Consider the following 24,288-nt stretch of genomic DNA (forward strand, 5'->3'; position numbering starts at 1 on the left):
TGAATAATTATTATATATGTATTTAACGGTATTAAAATGGGTGTATTAGCAAATGTTTACTTTCCATTAATAATTTCGACTTCTCTTCTATTTACTAAAAAACTAACTGATAGTATTTTTATGTTATCTTTCTAATCGTGAAAATTAATTGACAGGTGTATTCAAAATAAGGTGGTGATGTGTGGTGAGCTTGTTGTGTTATGTAAATTTGATATAAATTTAGGGTTTATATAAAGTAGCATTGATTTTATGGGTAGAAATTGATTCTCACTTAATATTGATCGAGTGAAAATTAAATACATGCTGAGTGAAAAGGTCAAATTAAGTCAGTTACTATTCTCGGTTATATTTTCTATTTTTGTTTTTTTCTTTTAATTAGGTCAAATTGTTTCGACGGACACTATGTATGGCTCTCTAAAAATTCTGGTTTAATGTTTAAAATCATATTACTAATACATACTTGTACCTAGTACCTACATATTTTGACAAAAAGTTGAAATAATTTAAATTTAGTTTATATTTTTAAAGCTTGGTAGATAACTTGTTAGGCAGATTTCTTCTTCATTTTCAATGTGATAAATTCACAAAAGAATAAAATGCTCGCTAAAGAAGCTCCTAGCAGAAGATAAAACAAAAGCTCTAAGATTTGACTTAATTCCACTGATTCCACAGTTCCCTCAGATTGACATTGTGGACGTTCAGCTCTGATAATTTTCTCCGTTCGACGAGTAACACCAGTCTCATGCATCCACAAAGATCTAAAATTGACATTTAGGTAATAGATATGTAGATAAATTTATAGATATTATGTTAAAATGTATAATTTCTAGTACCTATTTAATTAGTACTTTTACATTTAAAAAATAAATATCCTTATTTTCATTAAAGGTATAGCCATGGTATAGCAGATAATAATAATTACAAAGATTAAAGGCCGACTATAATAAACTTTTAATATTAGAAATCAAACACTGATTTGGGTTTACTGAACACTTTATTTTATTTTTACAAATATAAAAACAAAAATTTCGTGACAATTGTTTCGCCTTCTTAGGGCATTTACATATGAATGTAAATATTAGATGGATTGAATGTTCTTATATAGTTATAACTCGAATCAGTTTTTGATTTCTAATATTATAAGTTTAAATATGGAGTTCTACAAAATAAACACCAAATCAATCAGTAGTCAACTATAATATTAAAGGTGTAGTAGCTTTTGAAAAACAAAATTTTTGTCCACATCAAATAAATTTTATTGAAAATGCATTAAACTCTTAGAGATATATATACTTTACAGATATACTTTACTTACAGATGTATATACAGATATATATACTCTAAGATTAAACTATATTTTAACATAAATTATGTGCATTTATGTTTTATTTACTTTTGCTAAGCAACCATTAGAAATAGTGTTTTATAAGATTTCAATTTCAAGTGTATTTTTTAAAATCAATTTGAAATATTTTAAGGATTTGCATTTCTTTTATTTCTTCAGATAACTTATTGTTCAAATTTAAACCCCTGTACAAAAACTTTTGAGGCTGTATTTTTTTTCATTGGTATCCTTATCATTTTTTATCTCTAGTGTTTTATGTATGGCACATATTTTGTAATCAATGAACAAATTTGTATACATACTGACATATCCTTAGCACTGGGCATTCTTCTGAACTTTTGTTTTTAATGTATATTTGTATATTTTTCAATTTATTTATTCAGCTCACCTTTTTTTAAAAATCTCAATAAACGGTGAGTTTTTCTGTGCCGCAACTGACAACTTAATGCTTTTTAAGACATCTATTTCCTTGATTCGACATATCTGCTCTGGCAGCAATGTTTTAGCTATTTCGGAGTACATAATCGATCGTTCTGCAAGTAAAGCCGTCGTACCCCTCTGCACCCCGACCACACCCTTGCTGAGGGGCACCGAAATATCCTTCGCTCGTTTACCCCTCTTATGCATCTTGTCTCTCAAATATTTGATTTGATCATTTTCAGGATTCTAAAATAATGCATTGATTTTACACAATAATTTTACAAAAAAATAAGTGATTTTATTCATAGTTAAGTTATAATATTGAAAATTCCAGACTTGATGAGTAGTTTATGTGGAAGTCTAGGTATTCACAAGGCTATCACATGCTATATTATTATTAAATTATCGTAAAAAATGTATACGCATTGTGAAATACCATAACATCGATTTGGGTACCTGGACACTCAAATATCGGCTGTAACAAGTCCACTGATGACCGCCCCGATAGGCTTAGACTGCTCAGAGCCCTATTGTGGGTTGCCTGAATATGCTCCTTGCAATGAACTAAGGTCGGGGGCCGAAAGCAGAGCGTAATAGTCCGAAAAGCATCCGGTCAGCATCATATGAAGGAACTAATAACGGTATACTCGCAAACGTTTTCTTTTGGCCTAATGAAACATAGCCGAAATGGAGTCAGGGTTATCACTAGAGATTGAATAAACACGTTCCTAGAATAAGCCTTTGTAAAACTTCTAATGTAGGAAAAACCTATACACATTCTATGCGAATGTGACGCTTTATATTACAAAAGAAGCCGCATCCTCGGGGGACTACTAATTAAACCTGAAGATGTTAGTGCACTCGTCCCCTACCTGATAGCTCGATATTTTAAGGACCTGGACTTGGAGGGGGAGATTTAGCAATATTTAAACACTCACCTCCCACTCAGTAGCCCGCTTATTAAAGACCAAGGCTCAGAGGTTGAGAACCAATTTGCAGGGAGCAGTCATACTAGATCTACACAGGACGTAGTGACGTCAGGAACTCATATATTACTGACCTCCGTCTTTCAGAATAAGTATGCACATGTAAAAATCATCTTCATCATCATTTCCCTTTCCTTTCCCATTCCTTTCCCATTGGTGCATGGGGCACTGCACTGGTACAACAAATGCAGCGTATATATCATTGCATTTGTTACGCGAATGTAAGGTGATAAGTCTTAAGCTTCAGTTGCTAGTCCAGGGACAGTGAAATATTACAATTACAGGTAAACATAGTTTTGCGCTGGATCGATTTACGCTGATTTAAAACTACGCCGGTTGGTGCCGGCGTGGGATTCCCCGGTTCGGCTGACTCCAGACAACAGTAGGCGCCGCGATTCTTATACCACACACACACACTTTTACACGTTGTTTTATTTTATTACCGTATACGCGAGCAGCCTATTGTGTGTGTCAAATTGTTATCGAGTTAGTTTTCATTTTGTTTTTAAGAAAAATAAAAGGGTATTATTATATTTTTTATTATATCATTATTAAAATTAAAAGAATATTCTAATATTTGTAATTTATGCTATGATTTTGCAAGAAAGAAAGCAACAATCAAAGCAAATGAAATTGGATGTTTTTTTCAAAAAAGTATGAAAATTTAATTTAGTACCGACGAACTGGGGAACGAAAAATTCATTATTTATATCAAGAGATTATTATTTATTTTGTAAACGAATCGAATTTAAACTGTATTTATTAAATACATTTTGACTTTATTTTAAATATATATAGGATATGTATGCAATAAACATGTTGGATTGTTCTTAGAATTTGGACACGGAACCTAACCTTAAATCTTCCATTATATTTGTGCTCATTTTACGCCGGTGTCTCTCGGAACGGAACCCCGGCGTAAAACGACGTTTACCTGTATTACGTACAAGATAAATGACTCACGTTGACCCTGCCAGGAATTAAACGCGAGACCTCAAGCATGGTTGGCGAACGTGCCAACCACTACACTACGAGGAGGACGTATATCTGCTTGATTTCCTATTTTTGATTTTTACCTGAGAGTAGCCGTCAAGTTAAAAATGCTTGTTCGAGGTTCTTGTTCTATTTCACACACATAACTGTATTCTTCATCCTTGTGGATACAGACAGCATGTGTAAATACATACCTTTTCTATACTGTCAAATTACACCGGACTTATTTTATTATTTCTAAAAATGTTTCCATATTGACGTGCACAACGTAAAGTGCTTTAACTGCAAATCTATTACATACTTTGTGGGACAGAGCTTAACTCTTAAAAGACTGTGGTAAATAATCCCTTTGCACGCGGTGATGTAACATCGTGTTACCACCAGTAAAAGACGGAATATTCTAGAGTTCAGACATTTGAAAAAAATGGAAAACATGGAGACTACTGTTTAGTAACTCCTTTTCCATAATTTATGGGAATAAACATATAATTTAATCCTGTTATAGCAAAATATATTGAAAATCACAAATACACCGCTCATGTTACGCGCGTGCGTCCCCCATCATTGTCATTAACCGACTGAAGACTAAATCTGTTGTAGATGACACCCACCGCAGAACAGCGTCTCAGTCTTCCTAGTTATGACTTCTAGCTTCGTGCTCTGTCTTGTATAAGGTATCTGTATATATGTGTTGCTGAATTAGCGGACATTCATGCTTCGCGTAGCAAGGTTAAATATTTTTTGTATTTACATATAGCATAGTGATACAAATTTTACTTTCCAAATCGGGTGTGAAAACGTCCATTTGAAGATTACAAAAAATACGAATTCATCATTAAAAAAAATAAGAGAGATATATCAAATCTTGTGTCCTATGTCGACTAGTGTGACATCACAGCTACACAAGAGTTAAAAGGTTTCTTCGTCTTGCATTTTTTTTATTAATTATCCTTTGTATCTGAATTGCGTACATCTTTAAATTGTGTGTCTTTATATATATTTTTATTTGTCTATGTTTACAGATAAAGCTCAAATAATAACATAAAAACGAAAAATCTCAGATCGTCAACAATGCAGTTAGTGTTCTTTACGTAGGGCAGGTTGATATGTTCCGTTTTTTTTTAAATTACTTAAATAAATATAATTACTTACCTCAATAATAACTTGAACGTAAGGTAAATTCTCCAAAGCTAAGTTCAGATTACTATCTGCCAACTCTTTAAGATTGTTGATGGGAGAAAAATTATTATTCAAAAGGAAGGATACCACACAGGAAGTGTAGAAATTATTCAGTAAAAATGCCATGACAAAAAGAAAAAGGAAAATTATTCGACCAGACATTTGCCCTGGTTCTACTGTGGAACCTGAAAAAAAACATGTATTTTAATTACTTCACCAGTAATTCAACACGTTTTCTTAAAACTTTTCGGAGAAAAACATGTTTAAAAAATATATTTATTTGAAAAATTCATGAATTATGTTAGTTAAATTTGAAAAATTATGATACATATTATAGATAGATAAATAAATTATTTATTTATTGAAAAGTGTACACTTTTACAAATATTTGTAATTATAAATAAATTAGTTAGATACCTAGAAAAGCAAAATACCAAATCATACTAAAATATTTAGGACATGAAATTTTTTTTAAAGTAGCTTCCAAAGCCAAAAATGAATCAATAAATATTATGGCGGTGGGTTGTGCGCACTGTTCTTTGGTTATGCACAAATTGGTGGTTGATGTAATTCGGTTAAGTGCAAAAAATAAACTTATTTAATTTTATAGGTTTATTATTATTTTTTTAATAAAAAACAAATTCTTGAAGTTTACTACAATACTAGAAATAAGACCCTACCTTGCTGACACAGGGCCCCGTGAGCTATTAATAGATTATCTACCAGAGAGCTCTTCTTCTTGTTCGCTAGCCACAGTGCCAGTGCTGAACATATCCCAGCTGCTAGGACCAGCCCCCAGGCGGCAGCCGAGAAGGGCCGCCACAGTTCTAAGTTTAGTATACCCCCTGAATAGGTTGGCTTTAAAAATAAGAAGCATGAGCTGAAAAAAATGACAGTTCTCTTTACTTCGTAACTTTAATCTTTAATTCAAATGTTCTTAACAGCAAGTTCCACATTTGGGACCTGGTACCTACCTGTACTCCCAAAGCTGGAAGAAACTGTCTATGTAGTTGTTCCTCGGTTCTATCAGCCGGAGACACGTGACAGTGAAATCTCCTTCATCATTGTTTAACATTCCTACCGCGCTATCCTCCCAGAGTTCTGAGTTCCACCAACTCTTTGCTTCAATTATCTCCATCCTACAAATATTTTTCAGTACCTAATGGTAGATTGGTGATTTGAACTAACCTTTTTACAAAAAAAATATATAACCACAATCATCTGCTGTAATTAAGTGAAAGGGATTCGGTTCGCTAGGGCCAAATGCCGCGGGTGCCTCCTGTTAATTTGCGTACACAATAAACACAAACGTTTGTGGTATCATGGAAATAAGAGGACCACTGAAAAGATTGGAATATTTTATATGTGCTAAAGGCGCTGAAATTTCTTATGATATGTATACTCACGTAAAATTATAGTAGTTTTGTAACAGAATTCCGTGGTTGTAGGAAACCTTGGTAAAGGAATCAACACGGGGGTTAATAACGTCCATGAGGTATTCCAATATAGGTATCGACCCGCGTTCCTTAATAACGGCTATGGCCCGAATAACCGCTCCCCGGAGATCTCGCCTACTCGACAAAATACTCTGACGAGACTGTACAGTCAGGCCAGATTCTACGAAAATCAATAAATTAAAAAGTTTATTTTCTAAAATGTATTTTTTCTACACAACTTAATTTGTATTCGAGGATGTTTGAATACTTCTTTTTATATCAGTTATTTTTTAACAATATTTTCGGTTAATACAGATTGTAGGTATGGAGAGTGCTAATGAATGGGACAGACCACTAGTGGGACGAATAAAAAAAAAAGGTACATTAGCACCACGATGAAAAGCAGATTAACCTTTAATCCGCATTGAAATACAGGGTGTTCTTTAAACCCAGTCACATCCGAAACCACGATGATCAGTATGGGCAAGAAGACATATTAGCATATTAAAAAAATATTTAGAAGGAAGAAATTTTTTTTAAATAAAACATAAAAAAAACCAAATTGTTTCTTACTTCTGCAGGAGAGAAGCGAGGGGGGCGTGACTGCGCCGTTGCATTGCGTCAGACTCCCCCCTCCCCCCCCTGTTTCTCCCCTGTAGAAGTTAGCAACCATTTGTTTTTTTTTATTATTTTATTTTTGGAAATTTAATTCGTTCTAAAAAATTATTTTAATGTGCCAATATGTCTTCTTGCTCATACTGATCATCGTGGTTTCGGATGTGACAGGGTTTAACGAACACCCTGTATATGTATACTCTAGATGCAACACTACGCACCCGTCTTGTGTCCTGTTCAACCAAGTTCCGGAACCTAACTTGTAGTCCATAAATGTGAGGCAGGGTAAAAAAGCGCGACATATGGGTTTGAATTCACAGTAAACTGGCATATACAGTTAGTCCTTTTTACTCTGCTATGGGTTTTGCACGGCGATGTTCATGCCATAACGCTCATTTTTCGGAACATAATTTCAATATATCGTTCTATTTCTATGAAGTATCATTTCTATTTAATTATGCCTCAGTGATAATCCGCAGTTCTTTGCCAGTAGTTCACACAGGCTAGATGTATTTCAAGTTTTTGGGTAAAAAAACTCATTTCTGTTGCGGTAATTTGTTTTAATTTATGCATTTAAGTTGTACCAGATGCACCAATTAATATAAATAAAATATTTATACAGCCTCAATATAATATAAAATATTTATGCAGCCTCCTGCCCTGTTTTTTTTTTTTTTTTAAACATTATTTCTTCCTATATGATAACAAGGCGGCCTCCGTGATGTAGTAGTCAAGACGCTTGACCCACACACGGAAGACTCCGGGTTCGATTCCCGGTGAGAACACATTAAATGTAATTTTCCTCAAGCCCGGGTGCTCTGTGATGTAATTCACCACCACTGGGCCTCCTGGCCTGTTGTGGTGCAAAAAAAATACAAGTGTCACATATGTGAAGGAGAATAAGAATTAACATAGTGTTGTACAATGACTTAAATTCAAAATATGTACGCTTCAGGCCCTTGAAAATCTTAGAATTTTAGGTTCTGTAGACTTTATTGCCAATTTAAAAAAAAGTATGTTTATTTTAATTTATTTCTGTTCCTATTTTTTCTATTTGGTTAGTTTTTCCGAGTTGTTTAACTATTAGATACGATTGTTTAATTATTATTCTATTTGAAAAAAACTGCGTATTAAATATATTGAAGTATGTATTCGCATTACATACTTCGTGACTGTTTAGTTAAATATTGTTATAATTTTATACAAAATGAAAGTGTGTACCCACATATTTACTTTTTTTAGTCTAAACATATTTTTGAAACATTTATCTTGTATTTAAAAATATGCTCTATTCTAGGTACGAGTAAACTGGTGTCCCATTCATGGGAAGGGGTTTTTGAATGGGGCAAAAAGATTTTGTAGGTACTAAAGTTAAAGTTTCGTTTAAGGAGAAAAGTTAAGGATATTAAATCAAAAATGTCCCATTCGTGCGCACTCTCCCCTACCCCTTGTGGACTAAATATGCCAAGTGAGCAGCAGACCCTCGTACCTTTGTTCCAGGATCCAATTTTTGTGACAATTAGTTGAGTTCCTCTTCCATGTGCCGGATTGTAAACATCGTTCAAGTCTATCGTATCATTGTGATGTTCAAGTAATTTTGGTACTAAAATATCAGCATCGACAAATAATTTCATCTTATCTAGTACCGAAATTGTTCTTTCAAAATCGGAACTTAGAATAACCCACACAAAAGAGATATTTGTGTAACGAGTTGCAGATAACTGAAAATAAAAGACAACAATGACATATTATAAACAAATTAGTTTTTTTCGGTTTTTTAAATATTAAAAAATGTACCTATAACGTTTTGTATATTCTGAAAAAAACGTTATTCCCTCTTCGTTGTTTTAAGAAAATATATCATAATTACATTGAGTAGAAATTCATCGTTCTTAGCGTAGTCCATATCGTACAAAATACCAAGATTCCCAGTCTGTAACGTCAATGGCCTAAAGAAATAGAAATTCTTATTTTTTGTTCTAGAATTTACATTCTTTGTTTCAGGATTCCAATTCAGTCCTTGTTTATGATGACAAATTAGTATATTGGAGTTTTGCGTTTTTTTCCACATTTGTACTTTCTCTGAAATAATTCTAGCCAATTAGGAAATGAGAGGAATTCTGTTAAACATAATTTAAAACAATCATCATCTAAACACGACAAAAAAACAGTAATTTCATAGCAATGATAATATATTTTTTATCGCATTACCCTTAACATTCCACGATAAAAATGTTACGATTTCCTTGATATTTCTTTCTTTAAAGTATTCCATCGTCATATCAGTTTGCATCTCAGTAATTAATTTCGAATGGGCTCCATTGATTAAATAAAATAATAAAGTAACAAATGTGAACATTGTTTTATTATAAAATAACATGATTTCCGATCGACGTGCACAAAAACATCCATCGAATTAAAAATACAGAATAACGAACCCGTTTCTCAATTTTCTCTTTTAAGGGAAATTTTAAAAAGAATAATGCAGTCGAATGTTCGCATTAAAATTCCGTTTGATTCGTAAAAAGCTTTGTGATTATAGGTATTCGTTTTTGACAATCGTTGCATTACCGTCAAATTTAGTGCTTTTTTAGTATTTTGTATCAATATTGTATTTATATTTCCCTCAGATTTTATACCAAATTTCCTCAGAAGATTTTCCTATTAAAATGCATGACTTTTTGCAGTTCTTTCTAACTTAGGATTATATTAAGGGGGGAAGTCTTTTTAGTGTACCTAGAGTAGTTTGAAATATTACTACTGATATTTTCCTATTTATTTTTTTCTATAAATATTTGCTTTATCTGGTCTCTTGTGCACAACAGAACAAGAGACCCAATTACAGTAGTGAATTATTGCAAAAAACACCAAAGCTTAAAAAATTTAATTATCGTTGTCTAACTTTTGTCGAACGACGAAAAGAAGAGTGAACGCATTGGTTATTTGTTTGCCTAAATAGTTATTTTACTATTTTAGGTATAGCAGGTAAACTTGGAGGTCAACTGTAATTTTTAAATTGCAGGTAATTTCCTGAACCTCGTCATCGTATTAGGCGAACTTCCCTGATTACCGTAAACCACGTGAAGTTTGCCCCGAAACCTGATTATTCGATTATTGTTCAATCTCTTAACGTATAATCAATTTGAGGCAATAGTGGGCGGCGCCCTCGGCATTGATGGATTGGACGTCCGTATCAGATGCAGACCGCAATCCATACTTAATGAAGCTAATATACTTTAATGAGAAACATTCGTGTCGACAGATAATGGATTGGGTAAGGATTAGTTTACCAGCTCTGAAAATCCTGAAAGCTTTACCTAAATAAAAAAAATCGCTGAAATCTACTACTTTTCTTCTAACAACACATTGTTATTTTATTGGCGAACCCAACATTGCACAATTCATAAAAATAAGAATAAAACAATGGTTGGGCCATATGCAGAGAATGAATGATAATCGGTCCCCAAAAACAGATTTTTATACGACTCCGGAAGGCAGACGAAGCAGACACAAGATGGCTTGAAAATGTGGAAAGTGACATTCGAGCAATTGGCCTGACGAACTGGAGAAAAGCCACAGGGTACAGGTAGGAATGGAGACAGATTCTCGAGAAGCTCAGGGCCCACTGCGGGCTGTAGCGCTACTGATGATGAGGTATTCGTTTACCAGCTATGAAAATCGTAAAAGCTTTACGTAAAAAATCGCTGAAATCTACTATTTTTCTTGTAACAATACTTTGTTATTTTATTGATGGCTAGAGAATCCATGGGTATTCAGCGTTAGAAATTACGTAAAAAGTTAACACTTGATTTAACGTAATCATAAGAAATACAACTTACGAATTAAAATAAATAAATTGATATAGGCATATTAAAACAAAGATGAATATCTTTTAGAGAGAAAACATTTTTATTTCTTCAATTTCTGTTAATTTGATCAATCAAATTGAGCCAATGAAAAAAAAAAAATTATGTATTTTCAGCGCTATGATTTTTAAAGTTTTGAATATCTGAAATTACTTGGCGTGTGACGTCTCAAGATCTCTTCTGCTTCTTCTCGGCCAGTTCTGCCGATTTGGCCGTTGGCGTACCGTAAACCGAAAATCTTTCACAACTCTCTTCACATAGGTTAATTCATATGAACTAGTGACATCGTTCAAAGTAGTTCGTTTCGTTAAAATATTTTTTAATGTGTTTTTCATACATTTTCCAGAAATTTTACTTTGCTGTATAATTAAATGCTCTATTTTTACCGCGCGTAAGAAATTTTTTTTTGTATCCAATTCCCCTTAGCACTGAGCTTCTTCAGTTATGAAAAATTATTATTTTTTTTTTTTTTTTAAATGTTTGCGCTCTATTATTTACTCAAATTAAATTTTCAGGCCATTTCTTAAAAGTCATAAATACATAACTTGTACTGGAAAAATGGAAATCGAGTTGTGGTAGAGTGGGATTCGAACCTCGGACCTTTGGCCCGTAAGTTCATAATTCTACCACGGGACCACAACCCGGTTCACTTTTTTACTGCAATATTTCGATTGCAATAATAATAAACATTTTATTTCAGAAGGCAAGGGGGCAGTGCAATACTAGGCTTTATATATAATATTTATACCAAATCTAACGTTATTGGTGGTTTTAGATTTTGGTTGTTGGGGATTGCAGCTCCTATCCCTGTTGGCAGACAGAAAAAACGATTTGGAGGTTAAATGCGTATTTATTGCATGGCGAATAAATAATGAATTTAATTATGTCGCTAAAGTGTTACGGCAATAATGTGTTCAACTGGCTGCACTAAGACTACGTTGAGCTGACTTGGTTGGGCTGACTGACGTTACCGCGCCTGTGGTCTCTTTATAGCCCGCGTTCCTTTGTTCTTCATATCCCCATGGTAGGAATGAAGTTAATGTACTCCAGAACATGCATTTTATGTAGACGACGGATGTCCAATGTGCAATACCGTTGGTCTTGCAGAATGTAATGTATTTTAATATGTTGAGTTTTTCTACTGACATTTCTTTGTGGAACTGCATTTTAAGTAAAATAATAAAAACACGTGAATAGTTTTATTCCACTTTTATTTATAACTTTTTACCAGTGACCGGGTTTCGTCGTGACTGACATCGTCAGACTGGTGTCTGTCTGACGATGTTGGTCACTCGTAAAAATGTATAAATAAAAGTAGAATAAAACTACATACGTATTGTTATTATTATAATTAATGTATTTTATCCAATTGGAAACATCGACTTCTTTCTTGCAGTCTTTGCTCTATATAATTTAGATGAAATCATTGCATCATTGTCTGTGTGTCATCGATCAATGGACTATGACCCCCACAGTCTAACCACTTTAGTTTTTCTGGCAGGTTTAGCCATGATTGGACTGCAAAAATCGAGAAGTTTTTTGTTTTTCCGACGTGCATTTGAGGAGAAAACGAAAGATGGAACTTTACCATCTCAAAGTTAACACTACAGGAATAATCCAATTAGTTGTATTACTCAGTAACCGGTTTCACTTTTGTGGTACACTCAGACTGGTATGATTTTAAAAATCATTAGCTTATTCCATCAATTAATAATACAAATAAATAACTCATTTAAATTTCCCACAGAAATATTCATTTATTTATACATTTTATCATAAATAGAATTTGATGTTCACTTTGCCCAGCTAAAAAGGGTACGTACCCCGTTCCAAGCTAGGCAATTACATTTTAATACATGATAATAGTTTACAAGTTAATAGAAAGCACAGACTCATCAAATATAAACTTACTCATTTACACATTTTGATACATATACATACACACATACACACACATATACATATATACATACATACACATATATATACACACATATATACACACACATGTACGTACACTCATGCGCATACACATACATAAATTCATAAAACATAGACAATTTATTTAATATAATGCGAAACTTCGTGATTGCTATTTGTATGTATATATTTTTTTAAATTATTCTTTATTTTCAACATCCAGTAAGAATCTGTAATCCGCGGCATGCATATTAACCTTTCTGACTCCCTACGGCCAATGTCATGAAACAGCGAGGTCAACACCTTCCATAACTTGACAACACTCTCGCTTTTCCACGATTCTGGCAAAAAGTTGTGGACCTTTAATCAAGCATTAGTGTTAATCTTATCTGTATTGTTAGTAATACTTGATTGAGGTAGAAAATAACTAGCGAAATTACTTATGAACATGATCAAATCAATTATTTCTTGATCATAAATTATTCGCAGCTCACCTTTCGATAATTGGAAATTATTCTCACATGTTACATGAATATTTATACTACTGCTCTATAGAATTATCTAATATGTACATCATACATATTAGATAATTTTGTAGCGTGAACATGATCCAAATACGATTTACTTAAAATACAAATCCTCTGTCCTATGCACCAACGGGTTTATTAATTTATTTTGTAAAAAAACATTAATAGGAATAGTACCGCATATGAGCGATAATAATAAAGTCCAAAGTTTCTGAATATACCTATTTTCTATTCGCACCATTAACGGAATAATATGGAAGTTAAGTGCTACGGAATATTGGATGTAAAAAAATTTTTACGAGCGGTAAAAATTTGAATTAAAGTACAAATATTACCAGAAAATAAAGACAGTCGAGCATTTTTTAGCTCAGTTGATAATAATCTATAACCACTTACCAACTTTTATATGTCTACTGGTTTCGAGACGTATCCGTCTCTTCGTCCTGACTGACCGTCGTAACACGCAAAACCCACTACACCTTCACCATAGTTGTTTGACAAAAAATACAAAACTAACATGCCGATTTAAAACCACTTGATTTTAGTAGAAGACCCTTACATGCTGTGCTAGTTTAATATGTGCCCTGACGAAGAGACTGGTACATCTCGAAACGTCTCTTATTTAATAGCATTTAGTCATGTGTTAGACCACAAAGTTTATAAACAAGATTTTTAGTATGTCAAAATGTTTGTAGACAGGCTGGATTTCCTCCCTAGGGAGTTATTCAAGTCTAAATTTGTTGTAACTAAGATGGAAAACAATTTTGAGAACGGAATATGGAAGTCTAGGCATGAATGTTACACAATGTGTAAAGTGGATACTTAAACCAGCCAATGCAGGTCATAAGCCCTTTAAATGCCAAGACTTCCATATTCCCTTCTCGAAAATCTATTTCCCTCTCCGTTGCAACAAAGTTAATGGTTTAAATATAATTAATATGTCTTTTTCATGTTTAAAAATTGAATTCTAGTATTTATAGCATACAAATACAATATGAAATACTAAAAAGGTAGACGTTATAGAGAGCGTTTCAAACATGCAGAAAAATCGCACCGCGCCTGTGCAAAAAACAAAGCTTCAGGAAGAGTCTCCCTTTGGAAACTTTCAGAATTCAGTGTGCTTGTGTTTGTTAGCCGGGCAGGAAATATTTCAGATTTCTCATCCCTTTCGGTGTTCTTTTTTCGTCGCTAGCATATTATTCTGTCTATGGGGTGAGTTTGAAAACTATAAACTTTAAATCATGCAAATGGAATTGGAATTTAACATGCCGTGAAATAAAAATGCATAGTTTTACTCTGTTGAGCCGTTGAGCTCAACCAAACATTGTCACTTTAATAAATTACATTAGATTTAATATGACGTGTAAAGTTACGTAGATTACCTTTCCGTGTATATTTAATATAGTCACTTGGTGCTTTTCTTGTTATATTGTATTCAAATTATAACCTCGCATCTCAATTTTAAATTATAACTTAAATAAGTAGCTACAACATGAAATAACTATTTTTTTCAAATACTTATTTAAACATATGCAGAGTACGCTTAAACGTTTGTAAACAAGTTTTTAACCGGTCATAGAAGATAATATGAAAGTCTAGTCATGTACAGGTCTTATGACCTGTAGTTGGCTGGTTTAAAAAATAATTTTATGCTATTTAACGTTCACCATCACGCCTATATTTTTCTTTTTTTTATTGATAACATAGGGAAAAAAACGCAACATTGATTGAAGAGTCCTTATTAAGATAACCTGTTCCTTAGAGGACTTATCAGTATTCATTTTTCCTTTGTTTATATGAATGCATTTTTAGTTTTCTAATAATTGGTTGGTTGCAAGTAATTGCCATTTTGCAAACCATAAACCCGGCAATGTACGACTTAAATTGTGTTCAAAAAGTTTTTTTTTTAATATGCTTCAATCAGATTTTGATTGATTTTTTTAAGGTTTCATTGTCATCTATTAATTTAATTATTTGGGGCATCACATCAAATAATTTGGAAGATAAAAAATCCTTACGCTTTTGACCAAATGTTGTTTAAGGGAAGAATATTTCCAAGTATATTATTTGCTACCCTTGTTTTATTATCATGTCCCTGAGCAGGAAGGTGACGATAATACATCCATGTTCTTCAATGTGGAAGTTCAGTGCAACGGGAAATTGGATACATATAATGTTTTCTTACGCGCGGTAAAAATTAGATGATTTGTGCAGCGAAGTTTCTTGAAAATTTGTGTAAAAATATAAAAAATGAACTGCTTTGAACGACGTCACTAGGTCTCCGAAATCAACACCAATGAGTGTTATGATACATTTCCGGTTACCGGGAAGCTAATCTACCAATCAGGACTACTCACCGTAAAAAACTTGCCACGTCACAGGCGGAGTAATTTAAAAATTGCAAAACTTTTAAAACTCATTTGCCGATAATGCGGTATATCAAAGCTTATTTTTTATATTTTGGCTTAGTTTGATAGACTATTAACAATTTTATTTTTTTTAAAACCACTGAACTTCCTGGATTAAAAGAGCTAAATATACTTTTACTTCTTATCTATAAAGTTTTAGACATACTCGAAATATCGTAGTCAAAAAAGTCCAGGCTTTATATTTTATCCACAAATTTTATGTTAATTTAGAAAATAATTCTACGTTTATTACAAATTAACTTGTCCATTGGATACATACTTTTTAATCTTGTTTCTTAAGTAAAATAGGAAATAAATGTACATAATTAAGTTGTAACATGTATTTGATTGCAATCACTCACGAGGGTTGTGTTCTCTTCATTATTTTCAATAACTTTTCAATAGTTCGCCCGCTCTCCGAACGCTGATTTGCAAATCGCGTGGTATACGTAAATTTCAAATACTTTTCTCCTCGATTTAAAACATCATCTTTGCTATTTGTTCGAGAATCGTTACGGGCGAGACAAAATTTCAATCGATTACTACCGAAAGCTTTGTAAATAAGACTACCGATTGAATCAAATTATTCCATATCAATTTGTGCCCGCCCTTAGTCGAGCCATGTGACTAATCGAGTACCTAGTATTGTTAAGTACAAGGAAGTATAAAATTACGTATTAATTTAATGCAATAAAAAATATTGTTTAGTTTCGGTTGGAAAATAAACTATTATTAACTCCTATAAAATGTTGTTGACGTCACTAAATTCAAAGTAATGACAGGAGAGTGACAGGCAACACCTTGAAAATCTGGTAAATCTGATTTTTTTACCGTTATGGAAAATTCAGAACGAATTCCATAATAGTAATTTGATAAGTTTATGAATTGTTTTGTTTGTGTAATTTATTCTCTACATTTTTGTTAAATTGTTTTTATAATAAAAATATAAAGAAAAACTCAACAAAAATGAAAAGTCATTGTTATCAAGGTTTTAAAATCCCCTATTCTGGATATCAAATACCTCCTGACCATATTCAAATTTCATTTACGTATAAGTTTTTTGCATTTGTTTGGATTTTGGATATGTTCCATAAATAACTTTTTTTTAGCCGTTTTAATTTTTGAAATTGCAGTTCATAAAATACGTTAAAAATAATAATTTTACAATAACCAGTTGGCTTAATCAAAATTATCAATATTGCCAGTCATTATATATCATTCAGACGAGCTACGAATTTGTCGCCGAGCCTAAAACGGCTTCCATATGCGGAGAGACTGTTGTTGGTGGTTGAAATAAGCTCGTACAAGAGCTGATCTCAATGTGTAGTCTCAATGAGTTCGAAAATGGAGTAGATTTGTTTCGGAAAAGTTAAAGTGCGCCAACAGCTAACTTTCATTGAAATAGATTTTAGCATATCAGCTTTAAGCTGCTCGCTTAAAATTGATATAATAATATAATACGCTACAAAAAAATAAATTTGCGTACATTTATGAAAACATCAAGAGTTACATTTAAATTGTATTGATGGTTATTGTGTTTTCAGTAGCTCTAATCCGCTGAAATTTGACGCGGGGGTGCGTCTGAATTAATCGGTAACCCTCACCTAAAAGTTGTAATCACCAATAAGATTAGTTTACCTCCCTTACCTTAAACAACATGGCTGGCATTCCTCAAGGGGTATAACAAAAGAAAAACTGCTTCGTTCGTCTGTGGGTCAACCTTGAATCAACTTTATAGTTGATGTGATCCGAGTAACCAAAGATATTAAAACAGATTAGCACTAAACTAGGGCACAGGTCAACCTCCGAAGGAGCGATGCGATAGTATTCGCTTCAACTTAATTAATCAATTCTAATGAAAGCGAGACGATTCTTTTCTACGTACAGCTTACAAGGTCGTGTAAAATTATTAAAGTAGGTAGGAACTCGTCTCTCGAATGAATCTTTCGTAAAATAACTAGAAACGAAACTTAATATTAAAACAAAAATTAGATTTTAAATTCTCGAAAATTATTATTAATAAAATATAAGACTTTAGAAAATATTTTATTTCTATAAGTAGGACATTTTAAACGATTACAGTATCTTAAATAATATTGAAACCTCTGTAAATTATTCCTACTTTCAGAAATTAAATGTAGAGGTTGATGAGGTAGTCAATTTTTTAAAAGTTCGAGGATAATGAAAATTTGCCAATCTGCTTCCTTCCGTACTTTTATTTGCTTATTATTATCTTGATATTTTGATGATTTTTCATTTTTCATTGTTTTATTATTTGATTTAGTACTCATTGTTATTTGACGTGTTATTTATTGCTGTAATTTCTTACTTTATAAACCATGTCTCAATTATCATTTCAATTACGTTTTTGTTTCATTTTCTATTGATTTCAATGATTCCATTATTTTGTATATTTTATTGTATGTAACTTAATGTTTATATTTTGATAGTATACCTCATAATAAACTAATTAGTAAATGAATCAAATTTGGTATTTGCGGAAATGTTAAAAAATATAAAATGTAAAGTTATATCTAGGTTTCAAAGTTACTTAAAAGATCATCAACAGATAGTGAAACTTAATTTTACTTTTAGTAATAAAATAATATGTTAAAATTTCGGGATATCTCAAGGAACAGTAATTGAACCTATTTTATTTATTATATATTTTAATGATAATTTTATATATGGAATATGGATGGTGATATAATTTCATATGCTGATGACACCGTACTCGTTATAAGGGGATCTTCATGGGACGAAGTAAATTTGAAATCAAATATAGATATTAATAAATTTAAAAAATGGTTCAATGACAATATTTTGCCTCTGAAAAAACATAAAACATCACTTTTACATGGAATGAACAAATTACACCTCCTATAAATATTTGTATCCACACTACAAACTGCAATGAATGAGGGAAAATAATTATAATTGCCTCCAAATCACTGAAAAATAGCATAAAATATTTAGGCATAATAATTGAAAAAAATATAAAATGGAGTAGCAAATAAATAATATTGTAAATAGAATGAGAAAACTTATAAATGTATTTATTAGATAAAGAAATATATTAAATATAGAAAAATGAAAATCAATTTACTGTACATCAGTCCAATCCATATTACAGTACGGAATAATCGAATGGGCGATGCTTTTAAAACTAATATTTTAGCGGTCGAAAAAATACAAAAATTAATAATGAAAATTGTATTTAAAAAACCGTCTACTTTTCCCACTGTCCAATTATTTTAAAAAAAAATGGTGTTTAGATATAAAATCGTTATTTAAAAATAATTATTTACTTCAAATGCATTCAGACAACATAAATTGTAGTGTTTCTACGTTACAAAACGTAAGTACGCTACCTAGAACAAGTGGTAACATCTTAATTCCAAAATTAAAAACAACTACAGCACAACATCATTATATTTAACAAAGGAATATTTTCTTTAATGAAATGAACAAAGGAAATAAAAAGTGCAGTCAGGAATACAACATATTTAAGAAAGAAGCGAAAAGTTATATTTTTTACTAAAAATAATAATAATTAAAAATAAAATAAACATATTACTGTAAGACGTCACTAAGCTAACCACTATATGTACACAAGAATTGTGTTTTCTTTTACGAAATGGGAATCGTTAATGTAATATATGTATTAAATTCATATTTAAGAAAAATGTATTGAGTAGTAATATTGTATGCTTATATTTTTTTATCTGAATAAACTAAAAAAAATATCCGTTTATACGTAAATAAAATTTGGAATTTTATTATGTATATTGACACTTTATTTTTCTGGATTGTTATTATATCACATCTGATGTTATTATATCGCATCTGATGTTATTATAATTTAATTTATTTTACTGCCTATTTTTTATTAATGTAGCCTAAAATGCCTAAAAATTTGCTCCATCAATGTTGCGATGTGTTAATCTAAATAACTCCTTAGGGGTGACACCCAGTTCTTGTCTACAATTTTAAGTATCGTATTATCAGCGCTATGATTTTTAAAAGTTTTGAATTTTCGAAATTATTACGCCCCTGACGTCACAAGCTCTCGTCACAAAGCTCTAAAAGGACCAATGTCGGATTTTATATTTTTCTTGCCACCATTTTATAGAGGGTCGATGTCAATTAAAAAAATGGTATATTTAACTATTTTATACACACATATGTAGGTACACATGGGTGGTAATGTTTTTATTAATATTTGTTATCAAATACGTCAAACAGTTGATAACGCCACAAAATAACAAAATAATTATTCTCCTGTAATATTACGATTTAAGAAATTGGCCACAGAATTTTTACCGCGCGTAAGAAAACATTTTTAATATCTAATTTCCCGTAGAACTGAATTTCCTCAGTATAATGGTTAAACAATACTTGTATTTAAAGTAAAAAAATGTCTTCCTACCGTTCGACAAAAGCTAGATAAATTCATCAACGCATCACAACTTTTAAACGTGCTTCAAGGAATGTTTGTGATAAAAATAGTTATGATTTTTATACTGGCCACAACGTTATTTTCATATGTAACACATAAACAACATTCAGTGCATTTAAAGTTTTACATTAAAACTTGAAGTTAAAAGACTGAAAAAAGTACGCAGTTACAATATTTTGAGTTTGTCCAAATGATGAAAATGATGAAAAGTTTGTCCAGGGGAAAAACTGGATTTCACCCCCTAGGGAGGCATAAGCCTTGTAAATGCCTAGACTTCCACATTTCTCCGTCTAAAATGTTTTCCGTTTCTGTAGATTTTTAAAAATAATTTTAAATTATTAAGGGTCTATGAAATTCTGTCGAGTAAAAAAAAAATTTTTTTTACTTATTAGTGGCATAAAAATATTTTTTGATTTTTAATTTTAATTTCCACAAAAACGGTTCATTGAATTAGCCACGCCCCTAATACGTCACGATTCGGTTCAATTTTGAACTTTGTGACATGACGCGTTTTTTAAAACATTTCTCCACAATATCCATATTGGATTTGTTAATACAATTAATTTTTCCATATCCATTTCACAATTTATCGGTATTAGTAAAACGTGATATTTCCCTATTCCTGAAAATACATAGTATACAAAACATAGTTTTATATTTAAGTCTTTGATGTACCTACGTATGAAAAAAATATACACAACTATTTAAGTGTTTAGATAAAAAGTACCTATTTGAGAAGGGGAGATTTTGTTTGTGCGAAAATGATTTGAAATAATGATAAGCTGAGACAACTATCTTTAAATTTTACTACCCCCAGCGTTGCATGTTAAAAGCAATTATTATATACTTTGTTAATTGACACAGTATTAATTAAAATATTCAAATTATTATTACACTACGATTTCCAACAAGCTAGTAAAAACATGCTCCTGAAATTCGGCATGATAATTCGCTTATGTAATTATCGTAGATATAATTAAGCCACGAGTTAACATCAGCTTCTTGTTCAAACTATTTCATCACGTTTTTTTTTTATTGAAATATTAGATTGCTTTTGTCAACTCGTTTATAATTTTTCAATTGGCCAAAATAATAGAAAATCACATTTTTTTATCTCACTGGTTAGGATTTTCAATGACCAAGACTGCGCTAAATAAACTTGTGTAAATCTTGTTTTAATTTTGCAGCTCATGATAACCGCTTCCTGACCACAAATATGGAGATTTTTTTTTTTATCTCAAGCCTAGGTGTTCTGTACTGTTATTCATCATTGTTATTGGACAGCCTGGCCTGTTATGATGCAAAAATAAAAGATTCTCCTTCACATTACTGTCAATCGTTTTATACTTACGTTATTTTTTTTATTAATCTCTTGCAGTTTTTTCACCATATTTTATTATACTGCGAAGTTTCTCAAAAAACCATGAAAAAAATATTCAAAATGAACTCCTTCGAACTACATTGCAAATTCTTCTGAATCAACCAATCGATAGTATTGTGATAGATTTCCGGTTTTCGGAAAGCCAACTCACCAACGAGAACTTGTGTCGTCACGGGCGGAGTAATTTCAAAATTACAAAGCATCACAAAAAACATAACGTACAAATATATTTTTTGTCTTAGTTTAATATTTATTTCAGATGCGTATCTTTATTTCATATTGATGGCCTTCTTTTGAGATTGTCAATGAAAAATGAGCACTCAGATCACCTTGTAAGGCGGTCGCAAGGTGTTGCTGAGAATAGACGGCTCTAATCTGGGTCAGGCCACCCATAACTAAACCTTTCAACCTTAACTACACATATCTAACACCCCCTAATTCCACTTAAAGCACTTCCCTCCCTAACGGGTCACTACGAAACTGAGTACTTGTTCGTTAACTATGGCTGTATCTGACCTACGCTACGATGTTATCAATCGCTGTTTTCAAATAGAAAATTTTCGGCATACTTTTCATGAAATATTTGTTCAACGGGTCTGTACGCAAGTCATTATTTACACAAGGCGTCAGTATTCACTTTACGGTGATATTGAATCGACGTCAAATAATGTTATTTTGTCTCGTAAAAAAAACTATTGTAGTTTTATTGATAAAACAGTGAAAATCGTTGAATACATTATGCTAAAAAGTGATAAACGAATTCTGGTAATAATCCACCCACAATATCAAAGCTCAGTCAAGGTAAAAATAAATATCCAAAATACGAAATTTATAAATACATTAATATTTTTGTAGGTTGTAGATACATTTTTTAAGTGAGGTTATTTTTAAGTACAAAGGCTTTTTTTACGAATATTTTTTTGTTTACTTATTTATAGTATCGGAAACACTTTTTTTATCCGGCGTGCGTAATAAATACCAAAAAGGATCTGTGTTTAACTTTATCAGATGATTTAGAAGATTATTTACCTTTCAGATTTAAATAAATTAAAGCTAACATGCGTCATAAGATTTAATAACAAAAAATCTTCACGCAGGAGGTATCCATGATTGTACTAACCTTAAATATTATTCGAGTATGTTTGGGTCCGTTTTTTTCCGGAAACCAGCGGAAGTACTTAAACCCGTGTTAACATTTTTCAATCAAACGACAATAAACGAGGAAATTCTTATTCCTTGACCTGTTTTCGTTTGTCCAATATTAAACGTTTAATTATATCACGCAATCTAAATATTGAAATAAACCTATCAATGTTTTAGATAATTTTTTGTTATATTTGCTTATTAATCCTTAATAATATGTGCCTTTTTATTGTCAACGATAATTTCTATATTGGTCGACATTTTTAATTCGAGGGGTAGGTACTGTCGTGTCTATTTTTGTTTATATTATTCTCTTTTTTATTATCAATCACCATCATTCCCTTTTTGCACCTAATGGTATACACCAATCGCAGCGTATCTTGATCATTTTTGTTACATGAAGTTAAGGTCCTTTAATTACCAGTACATGAAATATTCTTGTGTGAAAACACCCTTTTATATAAATATTTCATATCAACCATGTCGGGAATCAAACCCGAGACCTCTTGCATGGTAAGCAAACGCGCTGACCATTACACCACGAGGATGCGCAAAAATTCCTTAGTTTATCCACCGATAGAGTTGCAAAGCGTCCATTTATTTACCATTAACAATACTTATGGAGAACGGACCGCATGGCGATCGCAGCGAAACAGTTATTGAATTACAGCTAAAAACCCAAGGTAAACCTCAAAATATGTTCACTAAAAGTTTCTTGAAACTATATTTGTGATAGTTACTGTATCAAAAATAGCCGCTGTAGATGAATTTTTCAGAATAAATTTGGAAAATGAGTTTGGCATGCGTTTTGTTTTGATGTTTAGAACGTCATGCGGTTGGCAATTTGGGGTTATAACCCACAGTTAGTGGGGGTTTTATGCTAACGTGCTTTTATTTAATTTAGAATGTCTCGACAGTACAAAACAAAACATCTTCGAGAACGATGGATGATGGTGTGGCGGGTAACACCAAAGCCGTGAGGTCGACAGGTCCGCTGCAACGTCAGCTCGGACAAGATATTAAACGCCGTGCATCGGAAGAACACACTACATTTCATCTTGGCATTTCGTGTCGCCCGGCCACCAACTCCCCTCCCGTGTTCGCTATTGTAAATTTCTTCTGTACAAAATAATAGGCTGTACCTAACTCGTGTGTAACTGCTCGACAAATAACTTCAATTGTAATCCATCTTTCTTATTTAACCTCAAATCAACCGACGCGCACCCGTCCTATAGTGGAAGCACTGCAGAAAGCTGAAAGATATTATGCAGAAAAAAGGCTGGATTTGCGAGATCCCTAAACGTTTCAACGCAACTGGACGCACTTTCATGGGGCGCATAAATTATATTAATTTGAAGAATATTCCTCTTGGTCGTAAGCACAGATATAATAAATACTATTCAGTGGTCGTAAGCGCTATTTGGGATAAGAAAATGAGAAAAAATGTACGAGTATGTACAATAAACTTTTGTGAGAAGCGTACGCCATAATTTTTAGTTGTGCTATAACACCCCACTAGTGGAGTAATATCACATTTCGACTATGTTTTTTATTCTTCAATTATAAAAGTTTTTTCAAATTTATTTTTACTTTTTGATGGCTAGTCGTTC

General features: G+C 32.1%; 2 protein-coding genes across 4 annotated transcripts in view; one reads left to right on the forward strand and one right to left on the reverse strand.

Annotated features, from left to right (window-relative positions):
* Window positions 1–405: 405 nt before the first annotated feature.
* Window positions 406–5,736, reverse strand: LOC148285715 (ionotropic receptor 75a-like). Its single transcript, XM_088234150.1, has 4 exons — window positions 5,604–5,736; window positions 4,897–5,108; window positions 1,734–2,011; window positions 406–758 (listed from the first exon to the last, which is right to left on the reverse strand). The coding sequence occupies exons 2-4, from the start codon at window positions 5,083–5,085 to the stop codon at window positions 545–547; spliced, it is 681 nt and encodes a 226-aa protein (XP_088090276.1). The 5' UTR covers window positions 5,086–5,108; window positions 5,604–5,736; the 3' UTR covers window positions 406–544.
* Window positions 5,737–22,160: 16,424 nt separating this feature from the next.
* LOC148285716 (uncharacterized) overlaps window positions 22,161–24,288 on the forward strand; it is a 28,488-nt gene continuing 26,360 nt past the window's right edge. For 2 of the 3 annotated variants that reach the window (XM_088234332.1, XM_088234400.1), the window contains exon 1: window positions 22,164–22,336. The gene's annotated coding sequence lies outside the window, so the exon portion shown is untranslated. Of the gene's footprint in view, window positions 22,337–24,288 lie in introns of all 3 variants that reach the window. The other variant, XM_088234255.1, reaches the window with a different exon arrangement.

This window comes from Micrasema longulum, unplaced genomic scaffold (genome assembly GCF_059751315.1).
Source record: "Micrasema longulum isolate JH-2025_06_02 unplaced genomic scaffold, ASM5975131v1 h1tg000011l, whole genome shotgun sequence".
NCBI classification, from domain to species: domain Eukaryota; kingdom Metazoa; phylum Arthropoda; class Insecta; order Trichoptera; family Brachycentridae; genus Micrasema; species Micrasema longulum.